The 26,425-nt window shown below is 54.6% G+C and overlaps 1 protein-coding gene across 1 annotated transcript in view; it reads left to right on the top strand.

Moving 5' to 3' along the window:
- LOC129404212 (mucin-1-like) overlaps positions 1-26,382 on the top strand; it is a 27,635-nt gene extending 1,253 nt beyond the window's left edge. The window contains exons 2-3 of the mRNA XM_055135038.1: positions 22,087-22,256; positions 26,314-26,382. Of these exons, the coding sequence (XP_054991013.1) occupies positions 22,087-22,256; positions 26,314-26,382 (239 nt within the window). The remainder of the gene's footprint in view (positions 1-22,086; positions 22,257-26,313) is intronic.
- The last annotated feature ends 43 nt before the right edge of the window (positions 26,383-26,425 follow it).

Raw genomic sequence — 26,425 nt, 5'->3', positions numbered from 1 at the left:
CCGCGTCCCCCAGAAGGTCTAAGGAGGCTTGCTGATCGCTGCCTCCAGCGAGACACCCGGCTCTCGGGCATCTTCTTGGAAGCTACGGTGCTTTGGAGCTTACCCTGGCCGCTCACGGACTGCTTTGGTTGGAAGGCAGCCACCGCTGACACAGGGTTTGCGTTCTGCTCCAGGCGCGGAGGTCCTTGCCCAAGAGAAGCACGTGAGCCGAGGGTGCCGTGCTCCCCGCTAAGCCCTTTAACCCACACTCTGGTTGGATCTGTAAAATGGCTTGGCCATTTTACAGATGAAGAAATAACTCTGGAGTCCTCAGCCCTTAAAAAAGAGTGAAGAAGGGGGCGGAATAAATAGGTATAGATACAGATACAGATATAGATACAGATACAGATATAGATACAGATTAAAGGGGGTAAGACCCAGTCTGCTCGCCTTCTGCACGGGGAAGAGCAGCCTCCAAAGCACTCAGCCACTTGTGGGGAGAAAACCCCTTCTTGGAACTTTCTTCCTTCCTTTCCCCAGGCCGCCTCGAGATAGAGGTTGCCCGAGACACGGCACCTCCCAAAACCCTGTGCACGCTCTGTGCCTGGCAGGATTCCAGCAGTGCTCCTGCTCCCGCCTCACATCTCCAGGCTGGGGTGCCCATGAGGCTGGCCGAGAGAGGTTTTCCTGCACACTGTCCAGCCGCCTGCAGTGGCCCTGAGCACAGCAGCTGGCACCCACAGGTGTCAGGAGAGAAAGCAGAGATCCATCCCCACCAGCCTAGAGGAAGAGGAAGCAGTCCAGGTGGTCAGACAGAAGGACATGCCCAACGCTGGCATCGCAAGGAGCCTGCGACAGGGTGGCCGGTGGTGGCATTGGTGAGGCTGAGGTGTGGGCTACCCCGTTCCTACAGGTTTGAAGCCCTTTCTCTTGCACTGAGCCCCAGGTCATTCATTCAAGGCGCTCTTTGGCCGGGTGGGAGGGCAGGGGCACACCTGGCGGTGCTCAGGGCTTACTCCTGGCTCTATGCTCAGGGATCACCCAGGGTCTGGGCTGGTGAGGGGGGCGGGGGTCCAGGTGAGGTGCCGGAGGTGGAACCCAGCTTGGCTGTGTGAGTCAGCGTGTCTTACTTGCTGCACTGTCCCTGACCAGCACAAAGTGGGAAGTAAAAGCTGAGCTTCTCCCCATCCCCCACCCCCACCCATTTCTCTCTTCTGTCACGCTCAGAGACCTCCATGACACAGATGTCTCCTCTGTCTCTGGATGAAGCAGGTGAGCCTGCCCAGTGTGCCCATCTCCAGAATTCTCTGCTCTACTGCACCACCTGCCCTGTCCCTGGAGGCTCCCCTGTCAGGGTGGTGACAGGCCACCACTGGGCTTCCCAGGGCGTTTGGCCAGCAGGAGCATAGGGAACAGACAGACGAGGAGAAGAGCCCCATGTGCCCCATGTCCTCTGCAGAGTGCTGGCCCCTGGCGGTGACCAGTAACCCACCAGGCCACCTGGCACACTCCCTGTCTCTTACCCGAGCATGGCTCTGCCTCCACTTACCCTCAGCCCCTCCCGGCCTGTCTGGGGTCACCCCTCCTTTCTGAGGTGGACGAGTGCTGGATGCCCCCCATTCTTGGGTGGATACGGGCAGCCCCCAGCACTGCGCCGCAGAGGTGCACCCCCAGGAGATCAGCATTCTCACAAGGAAAAGCCGGTCCCCAAGGGGGCACGGGGCTCCGAGACAGCCCCGAGGAGCCAGCGAGGGTCCATGAGCACAGTGACCCAGCCCTCTTGCACCCCGGGCCTTCTGAGGTCTGGATAAGGGGCCTCCAGCACATGGCTGAGTCCCATGACACCCTCAGCAGGGCCGCACCACCATGCCACACGCACTTGGTGCCCGCCAGCCTGCCTTTCCCGACTCACGGGCCAGGTCTGCTATGCCCCTGGTGAGCTACATTCATGAGCCCTGGAGGGTCTGTTCACAGGCCCCCTTTTCCCACCCCTGCCACACCCCACCTCCAAAGTCCCCCAGACATAACCCAGGGTCCACCAGCACCCCAGAGCAAAAGTCTGCAGCAAAGGCGTCCAGCTCACCCACTGCACAGTGTCTGAATCATCTCGAGCTGCCATAGTCGGCAGCATCCCTGGCCCCGAGCTCAGGGACCCCCCCCCTCCAGCTCCCTGTCACTTCTGGGACAGAGGTGGTAGGAGATGGCTCTGTCCAAGGGCAGTTCTGCACTCATTCGCCTTCTGCAGTCCCCTCGCTGACTCAGTGTACCTCTCGAAAGGTTTTATTTCCAAAAATAGTTACTGTAGGGGCTGGAGAGATAGTACAGCAAGAAGGGCGTTTGCCTTGCAGTGACCAACCGGGGTTTGACCCCCGGCATCCCATAGGGTCCCCTGAGCATTGCCAGGATTATACTCCTGAGCACAGAGCCAGGAGTAACCCCTAAGTCAGCAGAGCCAGGAGTGATCCCTGAGCACCACTGGGTATGTGTCCCTCCCAGGACAAAAAAAAAAAGTGTCACATTTTAGGTTTGTCTTTAAATGTGAGTTTGGGGGCCTGACACTATAGCGCGCCAACTCCTGCCTTGCCCAGAGCCCCAGCAGGACTGTGACTCGACTCCACCTGGGACAGTTGGGGGCAGCCCCCACAGACACGGGTTTGGGACACAGGGTAGGATACAGTTGGCTGGGCCGAGGGGCGTGCCAGCTGAGGAAACTGCTAGGCCCACACTCTGACTCTGGACGGCCCGGCCGCTGCCCCACGGCCACTTACTCTCCTCACCAGGCCCCAGGCTGGTGGTGTGGGGGGCTCTGTCAGAACAAGACCTCTGCGCCCCACAGTCTGAGTGTCCTGCCACTTCCCCATGGGCAACTGTGGACAAAGTGTGTCCCCCTCCTTTGTGGTCATTCCCATCTGTAAAATGGGCCAACAGCGGTCTTTTCCAATGAGGCTGATGCAGGGGGATGGGAGACCACAGGCCTCTGGCACCACACCCCCAGGTCCAGCACAGGCTCACGGGGGCAGTGCCCCCTCGTGTGGGTCTAATTCATTTGTGGTACCTTATTCTCAAGATAAGGGCTGACCCATACTGGGTTCATTGGTGATGGAGAATGGGCACTGGTGGAGGGATGGGCTCACGAACACTGTAGGAGGGAAACATAAATACGAAAATGTGTAAATCTGTAAATGTACCCTCACGGTGACTCACTAATTTAAAAAAAATAATAAAAATAAATAAAAATAAAAAAGATAAGGGCTGACCCAAGGCAGAGTGGCCACATCCCACGTTTTGAGGGTGGAATGAATGAGTGAATGAATGAATGAATGAATGCAGAAGCTTAGACATGCGTGGCTCAGGTCAGCTCTCTGACTCCCAGCCCCCAAATGCCCACCCTGGGCCATTCTTAGGACCATCCCCTCAGTCTCCAGATTTCCGCACCTCCTCTCCCAGACCCCAAACTTCAGCTTCCTGGGGGAGGGGGCAGGGCGGGTCTGCCACTTGCGCTGCCTCAGCAGCGAGTGCTCTGCCCCTGCCGGCCCCCCTCACCTCTGTTCATTCTCGCCCCCCCCCCCTCCTCCCCTCCTCAGGGCAGCTTCCCGGCCTCCAGCTGCTCTCAACACCGAGACCTGCCTTCAGACACGTGCCCGGGTGCCTTCGCTCATGTCTGCTTTACCCTTGGGTGCTGTGTTGCAAAGCTGGCGGGTCTCGGATACCCTCCCCAAACCCCCACCTTGCAAAAGAGCACGTGTCTGGAGAGATAGTGTGGCAGGTAGGGCGCTGCCTTGCACACAGCCACCCAATCCTGACCCCAGCGCCCAAGGGTGATCCCGGAGCACAGATCCTAAACTGAGTCCTAAACACTACTAAGTGTGGTCCAAAAAAAGGAAAGAAAAAAAGGAGGAAAGATGGAAGGAAGGGAGGGAAAGGAAGGAGGAAATAAGGAAGGAAGGAAGGAAGGAAGGAAGGAAGGAAGGAAGGAAGGAAGGAAGGAAGGAAGGAAGGAAGGAAGGAAGGAAGGAAGGAAGGAGGGAGGGAGGGAGGGAGGGAGGGAGGGAGGGAGGGAGGGAGGGAGGGAGGAAGGAAGGAAGGAAGGTAAGAAAGAAAGAAAGAAAGAAAGAAAGAAAGAAAGAAAGAAAGAAAGAAAGAAAGAAAGAAAGAAAGAAAGAAAGAAAGAAAGAAAGAAATAAAGAAAGGAGGGAGGGAGGGGAGGAGGGAAGGTGAGAAGGGAAGAGGGAGGAGGGAGGGAGGAAGGGAAGGGAGGGAAGGGAAGGGAAGGGAGGAGGGAAGGGAAGGAAGGAAGGAAGGAAGGGAAGGGAAGAGAAGAGAAGAGAAGAGAAGAGAAGAGAAGAGAAGAGAAGAGAAGAGAAGAGAAGAGAAGAGAAGAAGAGAAGGGAGGAGGAGAAAAGAGGAGAGAAGGAAGGCCCAGGTAGGTCACACCCCTGGTAGAATCTGGCAGCTTCTTGGCTTAAACAGCCTGGCCTGGTGGGGAGGGGGAGGGGGTGACAAGGAGTTAATGAATCACTACTGCCTGGTTAAAGTCCTCGAAGTTTAACACCTGCTTTTCAGGCCAACCTCCAGCCTGGAGTTCCTGGCCCCCTTTCCCACTTTGTCTGGTAAGTCTCGGAGAAGGGGGAAGGGGGACGGGCTGCCACCCCAAGTCGGCCCCAGGAAGCGGGGATGGGGCTATGAGTGACCGCTGACGGGGACATGCAGGGCAAGCTTTTCGCAGAAGTCTGGGGACAGCACAGGGATGACATGAAACCTGAGAGCGACAGACAGACGGGGGACAGGGGCCTGGCCCTGCCCACACGCGCCTGACAGCAGCCACTTGCCAGATGGGGGAGGAGTTTCGGCCTTGCCTCAGAGCCCAGCAGGGAAAAAACGGGGCCAGAGGCAAAGGGAGAGAGACCAGATGGACCACACTGGGGGACAGAGAAAGACACCAACCTCAGGTCTCTGCCGTCCAGCGGAGAAAAGGCACGTTTCCAGAAAGTTCCCAAGATGCGAAATGCAAGATCTTTTCCTGGAAAAGAATAAGGAGATGGTCGGGTTCGCAGTCAGGGCAGGAGCAAACCTGCATTTCCCAACCCTCTGAGAGGAGATGAAAACCAGTTGGTTTCCAAGAAAATTGGGCGCTGCCCCCATGCAGGCCGGGGAGGGTGTTGCTCTGCTTAAACCAATGTTTTCAAGACTATCTGATCGACAGGGGTGTGAAAAGAGCAGGGTGCAAACCTTGAGTTACTCTCCGCAAGACAAAAGCACAGAAAAGTTATCGGAGCGATAGCACAGCGGGTAGGGCGTTTGCCTTGCACGCGGCCGACCCGGGTTCTATCCCCGGCATCCCATATGGTCCCCCAAGCACTGCCAGGAGTAATTCCTGAGTGCAAAGCCAGGAGTAACCCCTGAGCATCGCTGAGTGTGACCCAAAAAGAAAAAAAGAAAAGAAAAAGAAATAGAGGAGAAGCATTGGCACCAATGGTTTCATGAAACAAAAGGTAGCGTTAAGTGTCTTTAAAAATAACACAGAGGGGGCTGGAGGAATAGCACAGCAGGTAGGATGTTTGCTTTGCATGCGGCCGACCCAAGTTCGAATCCCAGCATCCCATATGGTCCCCTGAGCACTGCCAGGGGTGATTCCTGAGTGAAGAGCCAGGAGTAACCCCTGTGCATCCCCAGGTATGACCCAAAAAGTAAAAAATAAAAAATAAAAATAAATTAAAAATAAGACAGATGGGAATGGAGAGATGCGGTAGTTGGGCAGGGGCTTGCTCTGCACACGGCTGACCTTGGTTCAATCTCTGGTGTCCCATAGAGTCCCCTGAGCCCACCAGGAGGGATCCGTGAGTGCAGATAAGAGTCAAAGCCCTGCGCACCACCGGGGGTGTCCCCTAAACAGAAGCCAACCAAACAAAACATTTCAACACAAAGAAGCACACTCAAAACAGACATACAGGTACATCCATTCAAAAGCAAACAACACGGGCTGGAGAGATAACACAGCAGGTCGGGCACTTGATTCTGGCTTCACATATGGTCCCCTGAGCATCACCAGGAGTGGTCCTCAAGCACAGAGCCAGGAGTAAGCCCTGAGCACTGCTGGGTATGGCCCCCAAACAAGAAAACAAACAAACAAACAAACAAAAAACCCACCTTTGTTGTAATTTTAAAAGTAATACAGGGGCTGGAGCTATAGCACAGTGGGTAGGGCGTTTGCCTTGCATGCACCCGACCTGGGTTCGATTCCCAGCATCCCATATGGTCCCCTGAGCACCGCCAGGAGTGATTCCTGAGTGCAGAGCCAGGAGTAACCCCTGAGCATCGCCATGTGTGACCCAAAAAGAAAAAAAAAGTAATATATATTTGGTATCAGAGTGATAGTACAGCAGGTAGGGTGTTTGCTTGCCTTGTGTGTGGTCAACCCAGGTTCTATCCCAGGTACCCCAAGAGGTCTCAATAGCCTGCCAGGAATGATCCCTGTACTGAGCACTGTAGTACTTTAGGACTATCGTCCCATTGTTCATCGATTTGCTCGAGCAGGCACCAGTAATGTCTCCGTGTGAGACTTGTTACTGTTTTTGGCATACCAAATACGCCACAGGTAGCTTGCCAAGCTCTGCCATGCAGGCGAGATACTCTTGGTAGCTTGCCAGGCTCTCCAAGAGGGATGGAGGAATTGAACTCAGGTCGGCCGCATGCAAGGCAAACGCCCTACCCACTGTGCTATCGCTCCAGTCCCCGAACTGAGAGCCGGGAGTAATCAGTGGTGGCTGCTGATCCTGTGTCCATCCCTAGAACCCCATATGGTCCCTTGAGGCTCGCATGAGTGATCCCTGAGTGCAGGGCCAGGAGTAAGCTCTGAGCACCTCTGAATGTGGCTCAAAACACAAGATAAATACATTAGTATGATAATAAATATTGTCTCTGCCCAAAATAGCAGTCCACATAAACAAGTATCAGAAAAAAAAAACTTATAATCACAACATTGTTGGCATTTTCTTGCTATAGGACAAAACCGAGTATGTTAGGCATACTGTTTTTGAAACTTGGAGTTAAAAACACATAAAATAATTTACTAAACTCTTCAAGTACCCCATTGAGTGAATTAAGTTCATGGGGTCGGGAGAGGGCTCAGAGGGTTGGAGCACTTGCTTCAAGCGAGAGGCCATAGGTCCAAACACATGATGCCTTGAGCGCCACCAGGAATGAACCCTGAGCACTGAACAAGGAGTAATCACACAGTACTACCAGGTGTTCCCCCCTAAAAAAAAAAAAAAAAAAAAAAGCTCATTCACCTTGTTTTACAATCATCACCGCCATCATATCCAGAATGTTTTCATCATTAAATAGTAACTTCCCAGTCCCTCTCCCTGAACACAGTTAACCCCACCCCATCCACTTTCGGAGTCAGCTCTGTAAGTAACTCTCTTGGCACCAATCCCTCAGTGCCTTCCCTACGTAGCAGCTGTCGGGATGACCTTCCCGTGGAAGGCCAACACTGCCCCATCATCTGCTGAGACCTTGCTACGCTCCTTAATTCCTCTATGAATAGCTGGTTTCTGGAGCCCTTTTTATTTATTTTTTTTTAATTTTTATTTTTTTAAAAATTTTATCACCAAGTGGAAAGTTACAGAGTTCTCAGGTTTATGTCTCAGTTATACCGTATTCAAACACCATCCCTTCACCAGTGCCCATATTCCACCACCAAAATCCCTGGTATACCCCCCCCACCCCAACTGTATAACTGATGAACCTCACTTTATTTTCTCTTCACCTTGATTACGTTCCATATTTCAACACAAAACTCACTATTGTTGTGGGAGTTATATCCCCAAACAAGATAACCCTAATAAGGAGGCATTTGATAATTAGTTTTCCATTCAAAGATTGTATGTTTTCAGGTTTTAGAAAAGGTCCCGCGGCCACGTTAGCGGCCGCGAGGCTCGGATGTGTCCCAGTCCCGAATCCTGGAGCCGTGTTAGTTGCTGCTCAGTGTCGCCAGGGTTCCATCTGGAGAAGGTGTGCTGGCGGCACCTCCTCCCTCTGGCCCCCCGGTGTTGCTGGCCCCAATTTGGGTCCAGAGCATTGTCTGGAGCCCTTTTTAAAGAGGACTGCTAGAGCGATCGTACAGCAGGTAGGGCGTTTGCCTTGCTTGCAGTTGACCCGGGTTCAATCCCTGTCACCCCAGCACTGCCAGGAGTGATTCCTGAGTTCAGAGCCAGGAGTAATATTACCTGAGCATCGCTGGGTGTGAGCCAAAAACCCAAAAAATAAAAAATAAAGAGGACTCTAATTGTGTGTGATGAACTTCTCCTGTGCCAGCAATGATAGATTCGTAGCAGTCACTTTTCAAGGTTGTCTAATGTTCCCTAGAGGCAGTTGTGTTGTAATTTACTTAGAAATTCTACTCTCACAGCACATTTCTGCTCTTTTGCAGTTTCTCACCGTCAGACCCACGCAGGCTGCAGTAAGTCGCCCAAGGCATGCGTCTTTGTGTACTTATCCTATCTTTTCTTTAAGATAAATTTGAAAGGTGAGATTTCCGGGTCAAAGAGTACCTCCCGAGGGCTGGAGAGATAGTCGAGCGGGAGAGTGCTTGCCTCACACGCGGCTGACCCGGGTTCTATCTCGGGCACCCTAATATGGTCCCCCCAAGTCATGCCAGGAGTGATCCCTGAGCTCAGGGCTAGGAGTAAGCCCTGAGCATCACCGGATGTGAACCTCCACCCCCCAAAAAGGACTTTTCACTCTGATATTTGTGACAAACTCCCCCTCCAGTGTTATCTGGTCAGGAATCTGGTCCCTGTTGCCATGTCTTGTGAGCACCAAATATTACTTTATTAAAAGGATCATTGGTTTTTTCTGGTTTATTTCGTTGGGTTGGTTTTTGTTTTTTGGTTTTTTTTTTTTTTGTCGGTATGTCTCTTTTTGGCTCATGTCCCTCTTCCCTTCCCTGTGCTGTTCTTGCCATAATTTTCCAGGGTCCTACGCGCTGGGTGAGACAGGAATGGGAGGATGGTCACACTGGGGATGACAGAGGCAGAGCCCTTGGTATGGGGGGTGATTCTGGGGGTACAAGCTAGGGTCTCTCATCACAAGGCTGTGGTCCTGAGCCACAGCCCCAGGTTGAATGTGCTCCCCTTTTCTTGCTGTTTCTTTGGTCTGGGGGCCACACCTGGCAGTGCTCGTGACTTGCTCCTGGCTCTGCACTCAAGGGTCCCTCCCGGTGTGGCTCAGGGGACTATCCGGGGTGCCGGGGCTATCAAACCCAGGTCAGCCGTGTGCAAAGCAAACATTCTTCCTGCTGTATGATCGCTCCGGCCCAGTTTGCATTTCTTCCTTGGCCTGCTTGCCCCCGACTTTTAAGGGGGTTCTGCTCTTTCCCCTCCTGATACGGACAGGCTGCCGGCCGCGGAAGAACGCCCTCCACAGACCAGGCGGCGAAGGTCTCGAGTGATTGGTTTCTGTTTCAAGGCCGCATGCAATTAGGGATTCTGCCTCTGGCGCTGTGTTTGAGAAATCTCTGTCCCTCAGGGAATGTGGGTTCGGCCTCCTTTCACCCTGTTGTCTGGCCTGTGTCACCTGGCCTGGCCTGGCATGTGCTGAGGTCCCGACCTCACTGGCTCTCAAGGGCACTTTGCTATAAATGCGTCAAACACCGCACATGCATGCACATGCACCTGGACACGCGCACCTGGACACGCATACCTGAACATGCACACCTAGACATACACACATGGACACACCTCGACATGCACACCTGCACACTCACACATGGACACACACACCTGGACATGCACACCTAACACACACACACCGGGACATGTACACCTGGACACTCACACGTGGACACACACACCCGGACATGCATACCTAGACACACACACACTGGGACATGTACACCTGGACACTCACACATGGACACACACACCTAGACATACACACCTCGACATGCACACCTGCACACTCATACATGGGCACACACACACCTGGACATGCACATCTGGACACGCACACCGGGACACGTACACCTGGACACTCACACGTGGACACACACACCTAGACATACACACCTCGACATGCACACCTGCACACTCATACATGGACACACACACACCTGGACATGCACACTGGGACACTCACACATGGACACATACACCTGGATATGCACATCTGGACACGTGCCTCTGGATATGCGCAACTGGACACACATACCTGGACACTCACACATGGACACATGCACGTGGACACAAGTACCTGGACATGCTCACCTGGACACACACACCTGGACGCTCATACCTGGACACTCACACATGGACACATGCACGTGGACATGAGTACTTGGACACGCACACCTGGGCACGCACACCTGGGCACATCTGGACACACATACCCGGACACGCACAGCTGCTATCCCCAGAGCATTTGCTGTGCAGGAGATTCGAGGCTCCCGGGTGAAGCAGGCTAGGTATCGACGCTTCAAGTCTGTCCTCTGTGATGAACAAGCCACCAAGGACAAAGAACTCCTCCTCAGGGGCTAGAGCGGTGGGACAGTGGGGAGGGCGTTTGCCTTGCACGTGGCCAACTCGGGTTCCTGGCATCCCATAGGGTTCCTTGAGCACAGCCAGGAGTAAATCCAGAGAATCCCTGAGCACCGCTGGGGAAGCCTCCCCCCAAAAAAAATAACAAAAGAACTACTCCTTCAATGAACAAACCAGCGAGCACCCCCTCTGCCCCAACTTGGGGTGCTTGATGGCAGGAGCTCAAACAGCAGCGGTTAGTCACTAGCTCTGGCCCTCGGAGCAGCCAGGACCCCGCGCTGCCAGTGCCACAGCTCCTGTCACCCCCCGTCCTGGCTGCAGGGCCCTGGCGGGGGCCAGTGTCAGTGGGGACCAGGTAGGGCGCCGTGGGGAGGCCAGAGAGAGGAAGGGCTGGCAGGGAAGACCCCGAGGGCCCTCGGGGTTCCCACTGGCACCCACCCCCTACCCCCCAGCCCCGCCCAGGGTCACCAGCCTGCCAGGGATGCTGTAGGGCACTTGTGCCGGGGGAGAGGAGCTCCTCACGACACTCACGCCGCAGCGTATAAAGGGATTGGCAGCCAGCAAGAGCGGTGAGGGTCCCTGCCCGGGTGACAAGCCGCCCGAGTTAACACTGCTGATCTGACGGGCTGGGCAGCGGGGGTGTTCAGCCAACAGCTGCTAACGTCCTGGGGCCGAGTCAAAGAGAGAAGAGGAAGGTGGAGGAGAGCCAGTGCTGGGACAAGAGTGACCAGGGAGGGCCTCTGAGGAGGTGGCACTGCGGAGTATGAGGCGGGGCAAGAGGAAAGGGCGGTCCAGGGCGCTCGGCAGGTGCCAAGGCCCGAGGCAGGAGTGAGGCTGACGCGTGCAGCGCTGACAGGAAGCTGAAGCCCAGGGCCAGCTGTGAGGGTGGGGTGTGTGGGAGTGGGGGAGGGGCCGGGGTCCCCAGCATCAGTGTCACAGCCCACAGGAAGATGTCGCTTCAGGCTCCAGTGGTGTGTCTGTTAGTGAAAGGAGATCTCACGGCCATCTCTCAGCAGAACCCCCCCCCACACCTCCCACCTCCTCCTGACCCTGAATTCCCACGGTGACCACCCACAGTTCTCACGCCCTCCCCACAATCCTGAACCCTCATGCCATCTCCCAACTCCCAGGCCTCACACCATACCCCAGCCCGCAGCTCCCAGAGCCTCCCCCAACCACGCGTGCCCACCCCACCTCCACCCTGCCTGTTACTGGTTCTGTTCCCGCCAAAGCGGGCCATGGAAGAACACAGCCTCCTGCCACACTAGGGCCATGGAAAGGCCACAGCCTCCTGCCACACTAGGGGCCACAGAAGGAACACAACCTCCTGTCACACTCAGGCCACAGACACAACCTCCTGTCACACTAGGGGCCACAGAAGGAACACAGCCTCCTGTCACACTCGGGCCACAGAAAGACACAACCTCCTGTCACACTGGGGGCCACAGAAGGAACACAGCCTCCTGTCACACACGGGCCACAGAAAGACACAACCTCCTGCCACACTAGGGGCCACGGAAGGAACACAACCTCTTGTCACACTCGGGCCACAGAAAGACACAGCCTCCTGCTACACTGGGGGCCACGGAAGGAACAAGGGCTCCTGACACACTAGAGGCCACAGAAGGGCCACAGCCTCCTATCACGCTAAGGGCCACGGAAGGAACACAGCCTCCTGTCACACTCGGGCCACAGAAAGACACAGCCGCCTGCAACACTAGGGGCCACGAAAGAAACAACAGCCTCATGCCATACTCAGGCCAATGCTCTATGCAGGGCAACCAAGACTCTGCTTGGGGTCTCAGAGCGGTACAAGCTGCGGTCACCGGATGGTTCTGCTGGTGTGTGTGTGTGTGTGTGTGTGTGTGTGTGTGTGTGTGTGTGTGTGTGGAGCAGGCTCTGTGGGAATCCCATCACTCAGTAGGTGTCCAGCAGGACAAGAAAGTGACCCCAAACAGGCTGAAGGGACTAAATTCATAGTAGGACTCTTGACGAGATTGGACAGGTCAGGGCAGGGGGGCCCACCCGGGGGCGGGGAGGCGCGAGGCAGCCCACGCAGGCAGCGGGTCACCTCAGGTGCTGGGCAGGGAAGAAGAGAAGCACCCAACCTCTCTCTGTCCCCCATCACCTGCGGGGACCTCCTAGCGGCCCCACCAAGCCAGACAAGGCGGTGGAGGCCCCCGGCACCAGCCCAGAAGTCAACCTCACTGGCCAGGGGCAGCACGTGGACAGTGACCCCATGCTCACGTGAGGGAGGGTCAGGCGAGCGACAGGCACGCTCAGATTAGCTGCTGGACATAGCTGAGAAAAAGTATCTGCTTCCTCTTCAAGCCTGTTTGGAAAAGACAAGAACGGGGCCAGAGCGATAGAACAGCCGTTGGGGTACTTGCCTTACACAGGTTTTGATCCCCGGCACCCCACAAGGTACTCTGAGCCCTGCCGGGAGTGATCCCTGAGCACAGAGCCAGGAGTCAGCCCTGAGCACTGAGCATCACTGGGTCGGTCGGAAAAAAATTAAAAAGGACAAGAGGGGGAGAGGCGGGATGTGGGGCAGGGGGTTCCGGTTTGGAGGCGCACAGGTCCCGAGTCAGCCCTGCTCGGGCACAGGCCTCGTGGGGCCCCCCTCTCTGTGCTGAGCCACTGCCCCCCCTCCCCATGACAACAGGGCTGGCAGGGATCAGGGGAGGCGATTCAGACATCTCACCCAGGGGCTGGAGCCATAGCACAGCGGGGAGGGCGTTTGCCTTGCACTCGGCCGACCCGGGTTTAATTCCCAGCATCCCATATGGTCCCCCGAGTACCATCAGGAGTAATTCCTGAGTGCAGAGCCAGGAGGAACCCCTGAGCATTGCCGGGTGTGACCCCCCCCCCAAAAAGCAGACATCTCACCCAGGCGTCCTGCCTCAGTGTCCTTTGGCACAAGGGAGGGATTATGCCAGAACATTCTGAAGACAACAGCAAAACACCAGACCGAGACATTTGGGGTTTGGGGGCCCAGCAGGAAGGAGGCAGCCAGAGGTCCTCCTGGACCCGGACCTGGCGGGCTTGGGGAAGGGCCCCGCCAGGCCTGGCTGCTCCCTGCTTCTGGAGTCCTTCCCCCGCCTGCCTTGCTGCTATTTCCAACCGCCCAGGGACGGTGCCAGCAGCACTCAGCGAGGTTAAAAACAGAACCCCAGGGCCAGAGCTCTCCAACAGCGGGCGGGCGGGCGCTTGCCTCGCACACGGCCGACCCAGTGCAAACTCCCCGTCCCCGAAGGGTCCCCAGCCCCGCCAGGAGTGATTGCTGAGCGCGGAGCCGGGAGGAAGCCATCAGTGTGGCCCCAAATCAACCACGATGAAACACAGCAGACCTCAGAGGGAAGGAGGGGACTGAGAAGGGGAGAAACTCGAGACTTCACTCAGAGCGGATCTCCCGGCCGGGAGAACACAGCTCCGGGGGCTGGGCTGTGGGGGGTTGCTTTCCTCTTTATTTTTTTTTCCTTTTTCTTCTTTTGCTTTGATTTAGGGGCCACACCCACCAGGAGTGCTTGGGGACGCCTCCTGGCTCTGTCCTCTGGGGTTTCTCCCAGAGTGTTGGGGATCAAACCTAGGTTGGCAAGTGCCTTCACCCCTCTCCTATCTCTCCAGCCCCCCCAAAAAGTTGCTTTATTTAGGTGATAGAATTTTTTTTCTGGAGGTGCATTGAGGTGTGGGGAGGGTCTGCATTTCCAGGCAAGGGTCCTGGCTTCCTTCCTCCCCTGGCACCTCAGACCCCACACAGGAGGGCCCCCGGGGCTGTGCCGTCCCCCAGGGTCGTGTCGATGCTGCCTTCTCTCCACAGGAACTTCGGCCTCTGGACTCTGTTACCGAGAAGGACACAGGGCCAGGGAGAGAGGGTGGCCTGGCCAGGAGCACTCAGCCAGAGCCCCTGAGCACCGGGGCGGCAAGAAGAGCAACGAGGAAGAGCTGGCACTAAGGTGACAGCTGTGTGTGTGTGTGTGTGTGTGTGTGTGTGTGTGTGTGTGTGTGTGTGTGTGTGTGCCACGGGCCAGCTCCTCATGCCCCGGCAGCCCAGAGGTTCCTGTCAGAAAGGGAGCCTAAGTGTAACCTGGACATTCATTCCAGTTAGACTGGAACGACGAGACACGTCCTCTTTGGGACTGTAGGAACAGCGGGCACTCGGGATATGAGGCCCCACCAGGGTGAGACTCACGGGAGACTGTCACTGCCCCTGAGCCTGGCATATGCAAAGGCCCTGGGCCAGTGATGAACCGAGAAAGAGAGAGAGAGAGAGAGAGAGAGAGAGAGAGAGAGAAAGAGAGAGGGTCCACTGCTTGCCAATAGCTGTCGCATGGCAGCCCGACCTGGTTCAAACAGGATGGTCCAGGAAGGTGCCAAGGAGTGAAAAATCTACTTACAGAGATAGAAGCAGTCCCCGCCCCTGGGTGCCGGCTGCTGGGCGATGGCCACACGTGTTTGTTTTTAGTATAGTGGGTTTTTCTACATGACTTGTGTGAACAGCCAAGAGGGGACGTGGAAAAGCTCACATCCCTCCAGGCTGCCCCCAGCCCCTTGCACGGCCGTGTCGGTCGCCGGCAGACAAGCATCTTCGCCTTTAGAGCAGGAGCAGGGTTCCAGCTGCAGCATCCTCCGCTGTGGCTCCCCGCTGCTGCTGCAGGGAGGGTCCCCACACCCGCAGGGATGGCTTTTGCTCCCTGGGGATGTGCCTGGAGCAGAAGGCGTCCTGCAGGGTGGGGGAGGGGCATGGGGGGGCACAGGACAAGTGTGAGCTTTTGTTTGAGTGGGGGCCACACCCCACGGTGCTCAGGGTCTGATCCTGACTCCATGCTCAGGGGTCACTCCTGGGGGTGCCGGAGATCACGTGGGGCTGGAGACAAGGTGGGCTGCTTGCCAGGCGGGCTGGAACCCTCCCCACGGAGCTAGGGTCCCGCCCCCGTGCGCATTCCCGAGTTGGTGGGAGATGGGGGGCACAATCCGGAACCAGGCCTCGTCCCATCCTCCCGTTCTCCTATACACACACACACACACACACACACACACACACACATGCCCTATCCCCCCAGTGCCCAGAACACCAGCACTCCCACCCGCCCCCTCCCCGCCCCCCCCACACCTCTAGGCCTCTGCGGGGCCGGGCCTGGGCTCCCCGTCCTGCGTGGGCGGGCAGAAGGCCTCCTGGAGCCAGGCACCCCGATGCTCTGGCACCCCCACGCTCCACTGCTCTTCCCGGTGTCTTCACCGCCGCTGTGCCCCAGCCCGCCTCGGGCCATCCTCCTTCCTGGGGCCAGGACCTCTTCAGTGACCTGGAAATGGGCCTTGACCTGGTCTTGGGCCCGCCGCAGACTGTTTTCCATGCCTCTGGCCACTTCTTGCAAAAGCAAATGTTTCTCATTCGGCGTCAGGCGCGTTGCCACGTTGGAGGGGCCGGGGGCCTTTGGTGGGAGTCCCTGTATGGTCCGTGGGCTCGGAGCAATGCGCAGGGGGGCAGGGGGGCTGGGGGGCACCCCCCACCCCCGCCCCTGCAGTACCTCTGATATGTATCCAAAGGGGGGCAGCTTAAAGAGATGGGGCTTTCCAGGTCCAGCGAGGGTCCCTCGGGGTCCCAGGAAGCTGCCTTCTCCCACGCGCTCCCGGGCCGGGTGGGGGAGGGGCGTGCGGCTCCCCCGTGGCTGGTATCCGAGGGGGGCAGGTACCAGCTGGGTATCAGGGCCCGGTGAATGCAGGGGCGGAGATGCCTGACCCCCGGGAGCCCCGCACTCTCGAGGCACGTGAAGCCACAAAAAGGAGGGTTGGGAGGCAAAGTGGGGGCCCCATGGGAGGACGACGTCTCTCTTCCCCTCTCTCTCCTCTTCCTCCCTCTCTCTCTCCCTCTGTTTTTCCCTGTCTCTCCCTCTCTCTCTTCTCTCTGTCTGCCCCTCTCTGTCTCCCCCTCTTTTTCCCTTTTTCCCTCTGTCTCTCTCTCACCCTCTGTCTCTCCCTCTCTGACTCTCTCCCCCTCTCTCTCTCTTTACCTGTCTCTCTCTCTCCCCATCCCATCCCTCCCCTGCCCTCCCTCCCTCCCTCCCTCCCTCCCTCCCTCCCTCTGACATCACCTCTCTACAAAGGGAGGCATCTTTGATTCTTTGCCACTGGTGCATGTGTATATGTGTGGTGTGTGTGTGGTATGTATGTATGGTATGTTTATGTATATTTGTCGTGTATGTATATATGTGATGTGTATATGTGTATGTGCAGGGTGTATGTATTTGAGGTATGTGTGTATATGGGGTATGGTAGGTATTGAGGGGCGTATGAAAGTATAAGTGTGTGAATGTATGTATGTGTGTATATGTATGTGAATGTATGTGTATGTATGTATGTATGTGAGTATGTGTGTATGGTGTGTGTTGGATATCATTGGTTTGTCCTTTCCCCCTTGCCACTAGGAGCTTAGGTTTATCAGTCACACCCATCAAAGTGCTCCCGAGTCACTCCCATTCTTTTGTTTATCTGTAACCAATTCTACCAGTTTATCTGCTCTTCCCTTAATCAAACTCTGTTAATTGGTAAGGTCAGAACTTCCTAGGACACTGAATATTATAACATTGCCTTTCTCTCCTCTTTATGCCTTTTGAATAATTTACTTTAAAGCTATGTCTTTTTGTATAGACACAAGAAGACAATATTATGTTTTTATAACTTAAGACTTAATTGGCCTCGATATTCCCTCCTGGGCATCTGCTTTCTCCACTTGAGCCTCAGTTGCCCTCAGTTCCTAGCACCCCAAAGTAGGGTCCCCGACGTGGGACGGGAAGGATCCAGGGCAAGCGGTGAGTTATGTGCTACCCTGGCATCGAGATGGGCCTGGCCAAAGTGCCTAATTCTTAACTATAAGTTAAGAGCTTGATCATAGACAAATGCTGTCATGATCCAATAGTAATTATGAGACTGGGACCCTGCCAGGGATAGGAAAGACTGATCTGGCCTGAGCACTGTAGTCTGAGATTGAGATGGCCCCAGGAGAGCAATTCTATAAGCTTTAATGCATCTCTTATTGTGTCCATACAAAATAATTAATATTATGAATTCTTATATGTTTGCTGGCAGAGGAGAAGAGAAACACATTCATGGGACTCTGCCCTTGGGTGGATCCTCCTGCTGAAAGAGAATTAAGTCCTAGGAGAAGCATCCCCTGAGGGAAAAGAACCTTACCCTATTGCTGACCACACCTATGTGTATGCCCCAACCCCCTCATGCTGTGGAGATTTAACTAGGCTGTAAGAGTGGGTTGGGGGCCAGAGCCAATCCACGGCGCCAGATCCATCGGGGCCAGATTCATGGGGGCCAGATCCACTGATCGAGAGAGAGACCGAGAGCCGGGAGAGAGGCAGAGAGAGAGAGAATGAAGTAGGATGGGGGAGAAAGAAGCAGGAGGAGAATCAGAGGAGAATGGAGATGGACATGAAATAAACTGATCGAGCAACCAGTTTGGCCTTCTTCCTTCCTTCGCCTGCCTCGCCGCCTGCGCGCCCTTTTCTTTTTATTTTTATTTTTATACAGGTGTGTACGGGTGTGAGTGGATGTGGTGTGCGTTAGTGTGTGTGGTGTGTATGTGAGTAGTGTTGTAAATGTAGGTGTGGTGTATTGTGAGTGTGTTGAATGTGTGTGTTGTGTGTGACTGCACATGTGAGTGTGTGATGTGTGTAGTGTTTGGTGTGTGCATGTGAGTGTGGTATGTGTGGTGTGTTAGTGTGGTGTGTGTTGTGTGTTGCATGTGTGAGGTGTTTGTGTGTGTGATATGTATGGTGTGTGGTGTGTGTATGTGTGAGGTGTTTGTGTGTTGTTGTGTATGCGTATGATGTGTGTGGTATGTGTGGTGTGTGGTGCGTGTGTGTGGTGTTTGTGTGAGTGTGTGTGTTGTGTGTGCGCGTGGTGTGTGTGGTATATGTGGTGTGTGTATGTGTATGGTGGTTGTGTGTGTGTTGTGTATGTTGTGTGTTATGAGTGTGTGTGGTGTGTGTGAGCATGTGTGGGGCTCAGTGTGGGTGACCTGGTGGGTGACCGGGGCCCCCTTGCAGCCTCTTCAGCCAGGGTCCAGGGAGCAGTGGGCGGCCCAGCACTGTGGACAGTCCTCCTGGGGCCAGCTGAACTGGGGCTTCCTGGCCCCTCCCTGCCCAGGGGCTCCCCCTCTGGCCTCCTGCCTCGTCCCTGGCCCCCTTGCCCTCTGCTGTCCCCCAGCCGGGCTCTCGGTGACCTCTGGCTCAGGTGCTGGGCGTGTGGCCCCAGCAGCCCTGGGCTCCCTCGGTCGTGCTCCCGAGGAAGCTGGCGGCATTCTCCCAGACTGGGGTGAGCCCGAGAGGCCGGGCACAGGCGGGGCCCGGGGCAGCGGGGCAGGTGACGTCACTCCAGCCCCGGCCAGGAGGCAGGTGCGCTCCAGAGAGGCGCCCTTCTGCTGTGCTTCCTCCCCGCGAGCCCTTGAGTCACCACCACTGAGGACAAGAGCTACTGGGGTGAGGAGGTGCGTGTCCCCCTCTGTGACGCAGGGGACACACCTGGCAGAGCTGGGGCCGCTCTCTCTTCCTGGCTCGGTGCTCCGGGTCACTCCTGGCCACTCTCACCAGCCCTTGCCGAGTCTTTGCAAGTGTGTGAATGGCTGACTGGATCCTGGCACCACGAGCGGAGCCCCAGGCCTCCTGGCTGCCCGACAGGTCCCCTTGGACATGGCACCTGTCGAGGGTGCCAGCTCGGGCTCCGCTCTCAAGGCTTCCGTTCACACCGGCTTGGGTGGGGAGTAGCCACCTCGGCTCCACCTGGCATCAGCTGCGTCCTTGTCACCTGCCGCAGACTGTCGTGGCTCCTCTGAGGACGCTTTTAGACCAACGTGCCGAGAGAGGGCCTTGCTCCCTCACGTGCCTGGGGACTGTGCATTCTCTTTTTTTTTTTTTAGAAATGAATCCTTTATGTTGCTATAGGGGCCACAGTCGAGATTCTAGAAACGAGGGTAGAGTGTTTGAACTGCTGACGCAAGGGGAAGGGATTTAATGCATGGACGAAGGACGAAGGAGGTGGCAAGTAGGGTGAGACTTCCAGAATGATAAACAGCTTCACCACTTGAGCGATATCCCCGGGACTGTGCCTTCTCAGCCGCCACCTCTGCCAGGCCCCCAGCCACAGCAGCCACACGTGGCCTGTCCAGTGGCCAGGCACTTGCTCAGAAGGAGACTAGCTTCCGGCTCCCAAGGTCCCAACAGAGAGCCAGGAGGAGCCCGTCACTGTGATGATCGGGGTTGGAAGGTCAGTCTGCCACGGTCCCTCTGTCCGGATGGTGACAGAGCCCTGTCCACCTTCCCCCATCCTGGGGGGCAGTCTCTGTGTCCTGAGAGAGAAGAAGATTCTAGAAGAGCAGGTGGTACCAGCATACACCTCTGTCTATTGTTGGAAACTATGATTTGCCACAATGGATCGCCAAATATCCCAGGAGACGACGGTCGCTGCTGAGAGTTCCACCCAGCAAGCCACCTGGAAACGCCAGCTCTTCAGGAATCGAGCCTCAAAGGTGTGAGTCTTTCTCAGAAAGCTGCAAAATGAATGTCTGGCTCAACCCAAGAATGTGGGGCTGGCATGGTAGCGTCGGGGCTAAGGTGTTTGCCTTGCATGGGGCAGACCCTGAGACAATTCATGGCAACACATAAGGACCCCCTGGGTACCACCAGGCCCCCTGATTACCACCTGTCCCCCTGAGTACCACTGGCCCTATGAGTACCACCAGGCCCCCCGAGTATCACCAGGCCACAAGTACCACCTGAGCACAGAACCAGGAATAGTCCAAGAGTGCTTCTGAATATGGCCCTAAAACCCAATCCCACCACACACACACACACACACACACACACACACACACACACACACACACACACAGTAATAATGATAATGATGATGATGATGATGATGATAATAATAATAATAATAATAGCACTGTATCACTGTCATTCATTGTTCATTGATTTGCTCGAGTGGGCACCATTGTGAGACTTGTTACTGTTTTTGGCATATCAAATATGCCACGGGTAGCTTGCCAGGCTCTGCCGTGCAGGCAGAATACTCTCAGTAGCTTGCCAGGCTCTCCGAAAGGAATGGAGGAATCGAACCCAGGTCAGCCGCATGCAAGGCAAATGCCCTACCTGCTGTGCTATCACTCCAGCCCAATACTACTACTACTACTACTACTACTACTAATGATGATGATAATAATAATAAAACAAAGAAATTCCCTTAGGGAAGCAGAGTTCTGTTCGCTCCTGGAATTTAAACAGTGCTAAGAGGGCTAGAGAGACAGGACAATCTGTCAGGCATTTGTCTTGCACACAGTTGACCTAGATTTTATCCCCAGCATCTCATAGGGTCCCTCATGCATCACCAGGGGTAATTTCTGGCGATGAAAGAAAGAAGAGAGAGAGACCATAGAGGGAGGATGGGGGTCAGGGTGGGGGTCCGGGGATGGACATGGGGAGACGGGGCAGGGAGGGGGACATTGGTGGTGGGAAATATACACTGGTGGAGAGATGGGTGCTGGGTCACTGTATCACTGAAACCCAATTATGAACAGCTTTGTAATGCTCGATCTCATGGATATCCAACTTAAAAAAAATTTTTTTAAAGGAATGTGGAGTTCATGCCCAATTCAATTAGCTTAATCAATGGCTGAATAAATAGCAGTATTCGAGAGAAGAAAGAGAGGAGAAAGAGAAAGAAAAGAATGAATGAAAGAAGAAAAGAAAGCAAAAAAGAAAAGAGAGAAGGAAGGAAGGAGGGAGGGAGAGAAGGAAAGAGAAAGGGAAAAAAGAGAAAAAGAGAAAGAAAAAAGAAAGAAGAGAGAGTAAAAGGAAAGAAAGAAAGAGAAAGAAAGAAGAGAGAGAGAGAAAGAAAGAAAGAAAGAAAGAAAGAAAGAAAGAAAGAAAGAAAGAAAGAAAGAAAGAAAGAAAGAAAGAAAGAAAGAAAGAAAGAAAGAAAGAAAAGAGAGAAGGAAAGAGGGAGGGAGAGAGGGAGGGAGAGAAGGAAAGAGAAAGGGAAAAAGAGAAAAAGAGAAAGAAAAAAGAGAGTAAAAGGAAAGAAAGAAAAGAGAGAAAGAAAGAAAGAAAGAAAGAAAGAAAGAAAGAAAGAAAGAAAGAAAGAAAGAAAGAAAGAAAGAAAGAAAGAAAAGAGAGAAGGAAAGAGGGAGGGAGAGAAGGAAAGAGAAAGGGAAAAAAGAGAAAAAGAGAAAGAAAAAAGAGAGTAAAAGGAAAGAAGAGAAAGAAAGAAGAAAGAAAGAAAGAAAGAAAGAAAGAAAGAAAGAAAGAAAGAAAGAAAGAAAGAAAGAAAGAAAGAAAGAAAGAAAGAAAGAAAGAAAGAAAGAAAGAAAGAAAGAAAGAAAGAAAGAAAGAAAGAAAGAAAGAGTTCTGCATTTAGAACAAATTAGGATTCCCTTGGGCTGGTGGGCTCTCCGGTTCGGTTTGGAATCCTGTGGGTTCGGAAGTGTGGGGGGTGTTCGCTTTGGGGTAGGTGAAAGGCGTGGCGGGTTTTGAGGGCCGACCCCCACTCCAACACCTCCCTGCAGCTTTCCCAGCTCCTCTGGAGTCCCCCACCGACGCGGGCGCCGCAGCCCCGCCGCGCAGCTCCGCCGACCCCGACCAGTCGCTGCGCGTCCACCCGGCCTCAGACCCCGACCCGGCCGGGCGCGCGGAGCCAAGGTCGCCGCCGCGGCCCTGTTTGCGCGTCTCCCTTGACGTGGGCCGCCGCGCAGCGCTTTTTCAACTTGTTTACTAGCCTGCGTCACCCAGGAACCTTTCACCGCTGCCTGGGACAAAAGGTTCCTCTTTTGCAAGTTCCTTTTGGGCAGACGGGGCAGGCGCCCGGCCCGGTACGCAGGTGGTGCGGGGCGCCACCCCGCGGTGGGTTGGGACCACACAGTCCTTGGGCTCAAGAATCTACACACTGTACCCTCCCCGGCAGCTCATCATACCCTCCCACCCATCATCCGTCCACCCACCCATCCATCCATCCACCGACCCATCCATCCATCCACCCACCCACACACCCACCCATCCATCCATCCATATATCCATTCACTCATTCATCCATCCCCCATCCATCCACCCATTCACCCACCCATCCACTCACCCATCCATCCATTTGTCCATCCATCCATTCATCCACTCATTCACCCATGCACTCATTCATCCATCCACATTCATCTATCCACATTCATCCACCCACACAGCCATCCATCCATCCATCCACACATTCATCCATCCATATATTCATCCGTTCACATTCAACCATGCATACAGACATCCACACAGACATCCATTCATCCTTTTCCCCACCCTGCCACTACAATTCCCTTTTTCCATATAAATATGTGTCCTCCCATTCACCATCTATCTACTCACGCTCCTCTCTCCATTGATTCATTTTGACAAAGCACAAGATGGAGCTCCCGCGTGCCAGACCCGCACAAAGGATTTGGGTCACAAGGGTACAGGACACGTTCCTGTTCTTAGGCCATTTCACAGTGGTCCAGCGAAATGACCTTTGCTCTGAAGGGGGTCCAGGGCAATGTAACAAATCTATCAGCCTAGGCTGAGGGGCCAGAAATAGCTGGGATGGTCAAAGAACTATACTGAGACTGAAGTAATCGCTGGGGGCCAGAGAGAATGTGATTCAATGGGATGTGATTTGAGAGCATCCCTGTTTTTTGTCTTGAGTCATACCCAGCTGTACTCAGGATCTATTCCTGACTGTGTTCCAGGATCGCCTGTGGTAGTGCTCAGGGACCAGATGCAGTGCTAGCCATCAAACCGGGGTCAGCTCTAAGCCAACTATCTTAGTCTCTACTATCTCTCCAGGCCCTGAACATGTATTCTCATGTAAGAAACACGCCAGAAGACTTGAGATCAAAGGCCAGTCTGTTTTGTGCAACTATGTCAGAGAAGAGTTTCCTCTTTTCTTTGAGCATTTTCTTTGTTACAGAACCAATGCAACCTTACTGTAGACCAGAGAGAGAGAGAGAGAGAGAGAGAGAGAGAGAGAGAGAGAGAGAGAGAGGAAGGGCTGGAGAAACCAGACTAGCGGCTAAGGTGCTTGACTGCAATGCAGCCAATGCGTGTCCAATCTCCAGCCCTGCATATGGTGCCCTGGACATAGCCAGGAGTCACTCCTGAACACAGAGCCAGGAATAGCCCCTGAGCACTGCAGAGTGTGGCCCCATCCCTCCCCTTCCCCCAATACACACACACATACAACACATACACACACAATAGTGAGAAGTCGGTGGGTCAATATAGCCCATAACCCAACCCCAGAAATACTTTGGCTCACATTCCAGGGGTGCTGGCGTTGTGCCCTCTCGAAAATATTCTCTCCCATTCTTTGATTGTGGTGGCATCACTGAGAGCTAGAAAGATTTGTTCTTATTTTGATGAATTTCAGTCTATCTAGTTTATCACTTTGACCACTTGCTAAGTGAAATCAGCCAGCCAGAGAAGAACAATTAGCTGTATGGGGATGGATGTTAACAGATGGTGTTGATCACAGAACAACATGCATAAATATTGAATTATGACGTGGTATTTGGATAAAGACCCCTGAACTTGATGGTCTTGATCAATTACACAATTATCAATTTCACACCCTTTTATATAAAAAAGAAGAAAAATGAAAAAAGAAAAAGAAGAGAGGAAGGAAGTGAGCAAGCCAATGACAACTTCCAGTCCGAGTTGGATTTGTGGAGTCAGGATGAAAAGTTTTCAAGCAGGCCACATTTTCTAGAAGATTTTTTTTCTTTTTGGGTCACACCCAGACATGCACCGGGGTTACTCCCGGCTTTGCACTCAGGAATCATTCCTGGCGCTGCTCAGGAGACCATATGGGATGATGGGAATTGAACCCGGGTTGTCCGCGTGCAAGGCAAGCGCCCGACCTGCTGTGCTATTGCTCCAGCCCCGAAGATTCTCTTCCTAACCTAACCGCCCAAACCACGAATATCTGCATGGCCTAAAGAAATCGCCTCACTCTCAGGCGCACCTTGGCACTTCATAGGCTTTTTTCTAAGTGCAGGAATCGTTGTCTTTGGTCGTTGCAGGCAATGACAAAACATTCCTGGTAAGAGGCTATGAGTATCCAGGTATCCATATCCAACTCACAGACGTAAACTAAAAGTTGTCTGGGGCTCCTGGCTCAGCCCCCAACATCTCTGACCTTCCGTGATTGGCTCTCGAGGGGACACAGAAGAATCACATCCACTTTCCACTCCTTTGGGTGATGCTGGAGACAGGGGGACATGGGAACTCCATGGCTCCTCCCCCTACCTATTGGCTCCTCCCCCGACCTGTTGGCTCCTCCCCCGACCTGTTGGTTCCTCCCCCGACCTGTTGGCTCCTCCCCCGACCCACTGCCTCTGTCTTCTAGGGCGTTCTCTCTCTTTGGCTTATTTCATCCAGGGCTCAGGACTCATTCCAGATCCTGGTGTTTCCTTAGAAAGACCGTTTCCAACTGTTTGCTTTCCCACCTCAGTTGCTAGTTACCAGCGTCTCCTGTAGTCGCTGGGCTTTGTGCTCTGGTCACTGGGCCAGAAGGGATGGCTGGAGGCAGGGCTGAATCAGCCAGGATGCCACATGCCTACCTACTTCGGAAGCCCACTGGCGGCGGCTGGCATGAGGAGAATCACTTGGATGTCACGGGGTTCCGGGTGGGGAGGGTTCACAGCAGCTGTGTAGGGCAGAATGTGCACTCAGATATCCAGATCACCGTCAGGGCTCCTCACGGTCAGACGTCCTTCCTCCCTCACACAAAGCCCGCTCCGGACACCGCACCCCACTCCGGACACAGCATGCTAAGACTTGCTAAGAAGCTGTCTTCCTCGATGACTTCGGGGAAGATGCTCTTTAATCCCAGGGTGCCCTCCAGGAGCCCCAGAGAACAGAGAACTGGTCTCCCCATCCCACCTCGCCTCGCCCCCACCTGCCTTAAGTCCGATCAGGAACAGGTTCTCACTGATCTCACCCTGAATGCTGCTTCTGAGCAGAGCGTTCAGTTCTGAGCAGCCTTGGTTAACCTGTAAATTCCCTAAAGGGGGGTGGGGTTAGCAGGAATAGCAGGCAGGGGGCCTCTCCTGCAGGTGAGGGAAGCCAGGGGGGTAAGCAAGCCCTGAGCTGGGGGAGAGTTGACCCCTACAGCGCCTCTACCCACAATAGCTAGAGGACGTTAGATGCTTCCACAGCCCTTGATCATTCCCCCGCTCCAACAGACAGCACTTGTCCCCCTGTGCCTTAGTGACAGTCGCACTCACTCCGGAGAAGTGCAAATCTCAGTCCACAGAGACAGGTTGCAAGTGCTGGGGCTGGGCTGCAGGGGCAGCAGGGGCTGGGCTGGCGAGGGGGCGTGCTTCAGAGTTCCACTCAGGATTGGAGCCTGAGCATTTGCTTCTCTGTGGAATTCCCAGCGCTTCTGATTCTACTGACCCACCCCCACCCCACACTTCACCCCACCTGAAAGAACCGCAGAAAGTCGGGCGCTTGCCTAGCACGCGGGCCCACCTGGGCCTGATCCCCGCATCCCATATAACACCCCCTCCGCTCCCCACCCCCACCCCAGCATCGCCAGGAGTAATTCCTGAGTGCAGAGCGGGGAGTAATCCTTGAGCACCGCCGGGTGTAGACCCTTCCCCAAATAAAACTAAATCAAATGAATTAAAAACCACCCAGAGAGGGGGGTGGGTCACTCCATCGAAGAGGCGGCCGTCTGGGGGCCTATACGCATCCCGAGCCGTCCCCTCCCCCTGCAGTGCCAGACCCCCGGGAACAAAGCAGTGAAGAAGCGTGAAGGCCGGACCGGGGCGCGGGAGAATGAATGACCGAACGAGCGTTCTGGGGGCGCAGCAGCCCCCGCCCCGTGCG

The sequence above is a fragment of the Sorex araneus genome, chromosome 4, assembly GCF_027595985.1.
Source record: "Sorex araneus isolate mSorAra2 chromosome 4, mSorAra2.pri, whole genome shotgun sequence".
Lineage (NCBI taxonomy): Eukaryota > Metazoa > Chordata > Mammalia > Eulipotyphla > Soricidae > Sorex > Sorex araneus.
The sequence above is the reverse complement of the archived record's forward strand: the minus strand, read 5'-3'. Positions and strand labels throughout refer to the sequence as shown.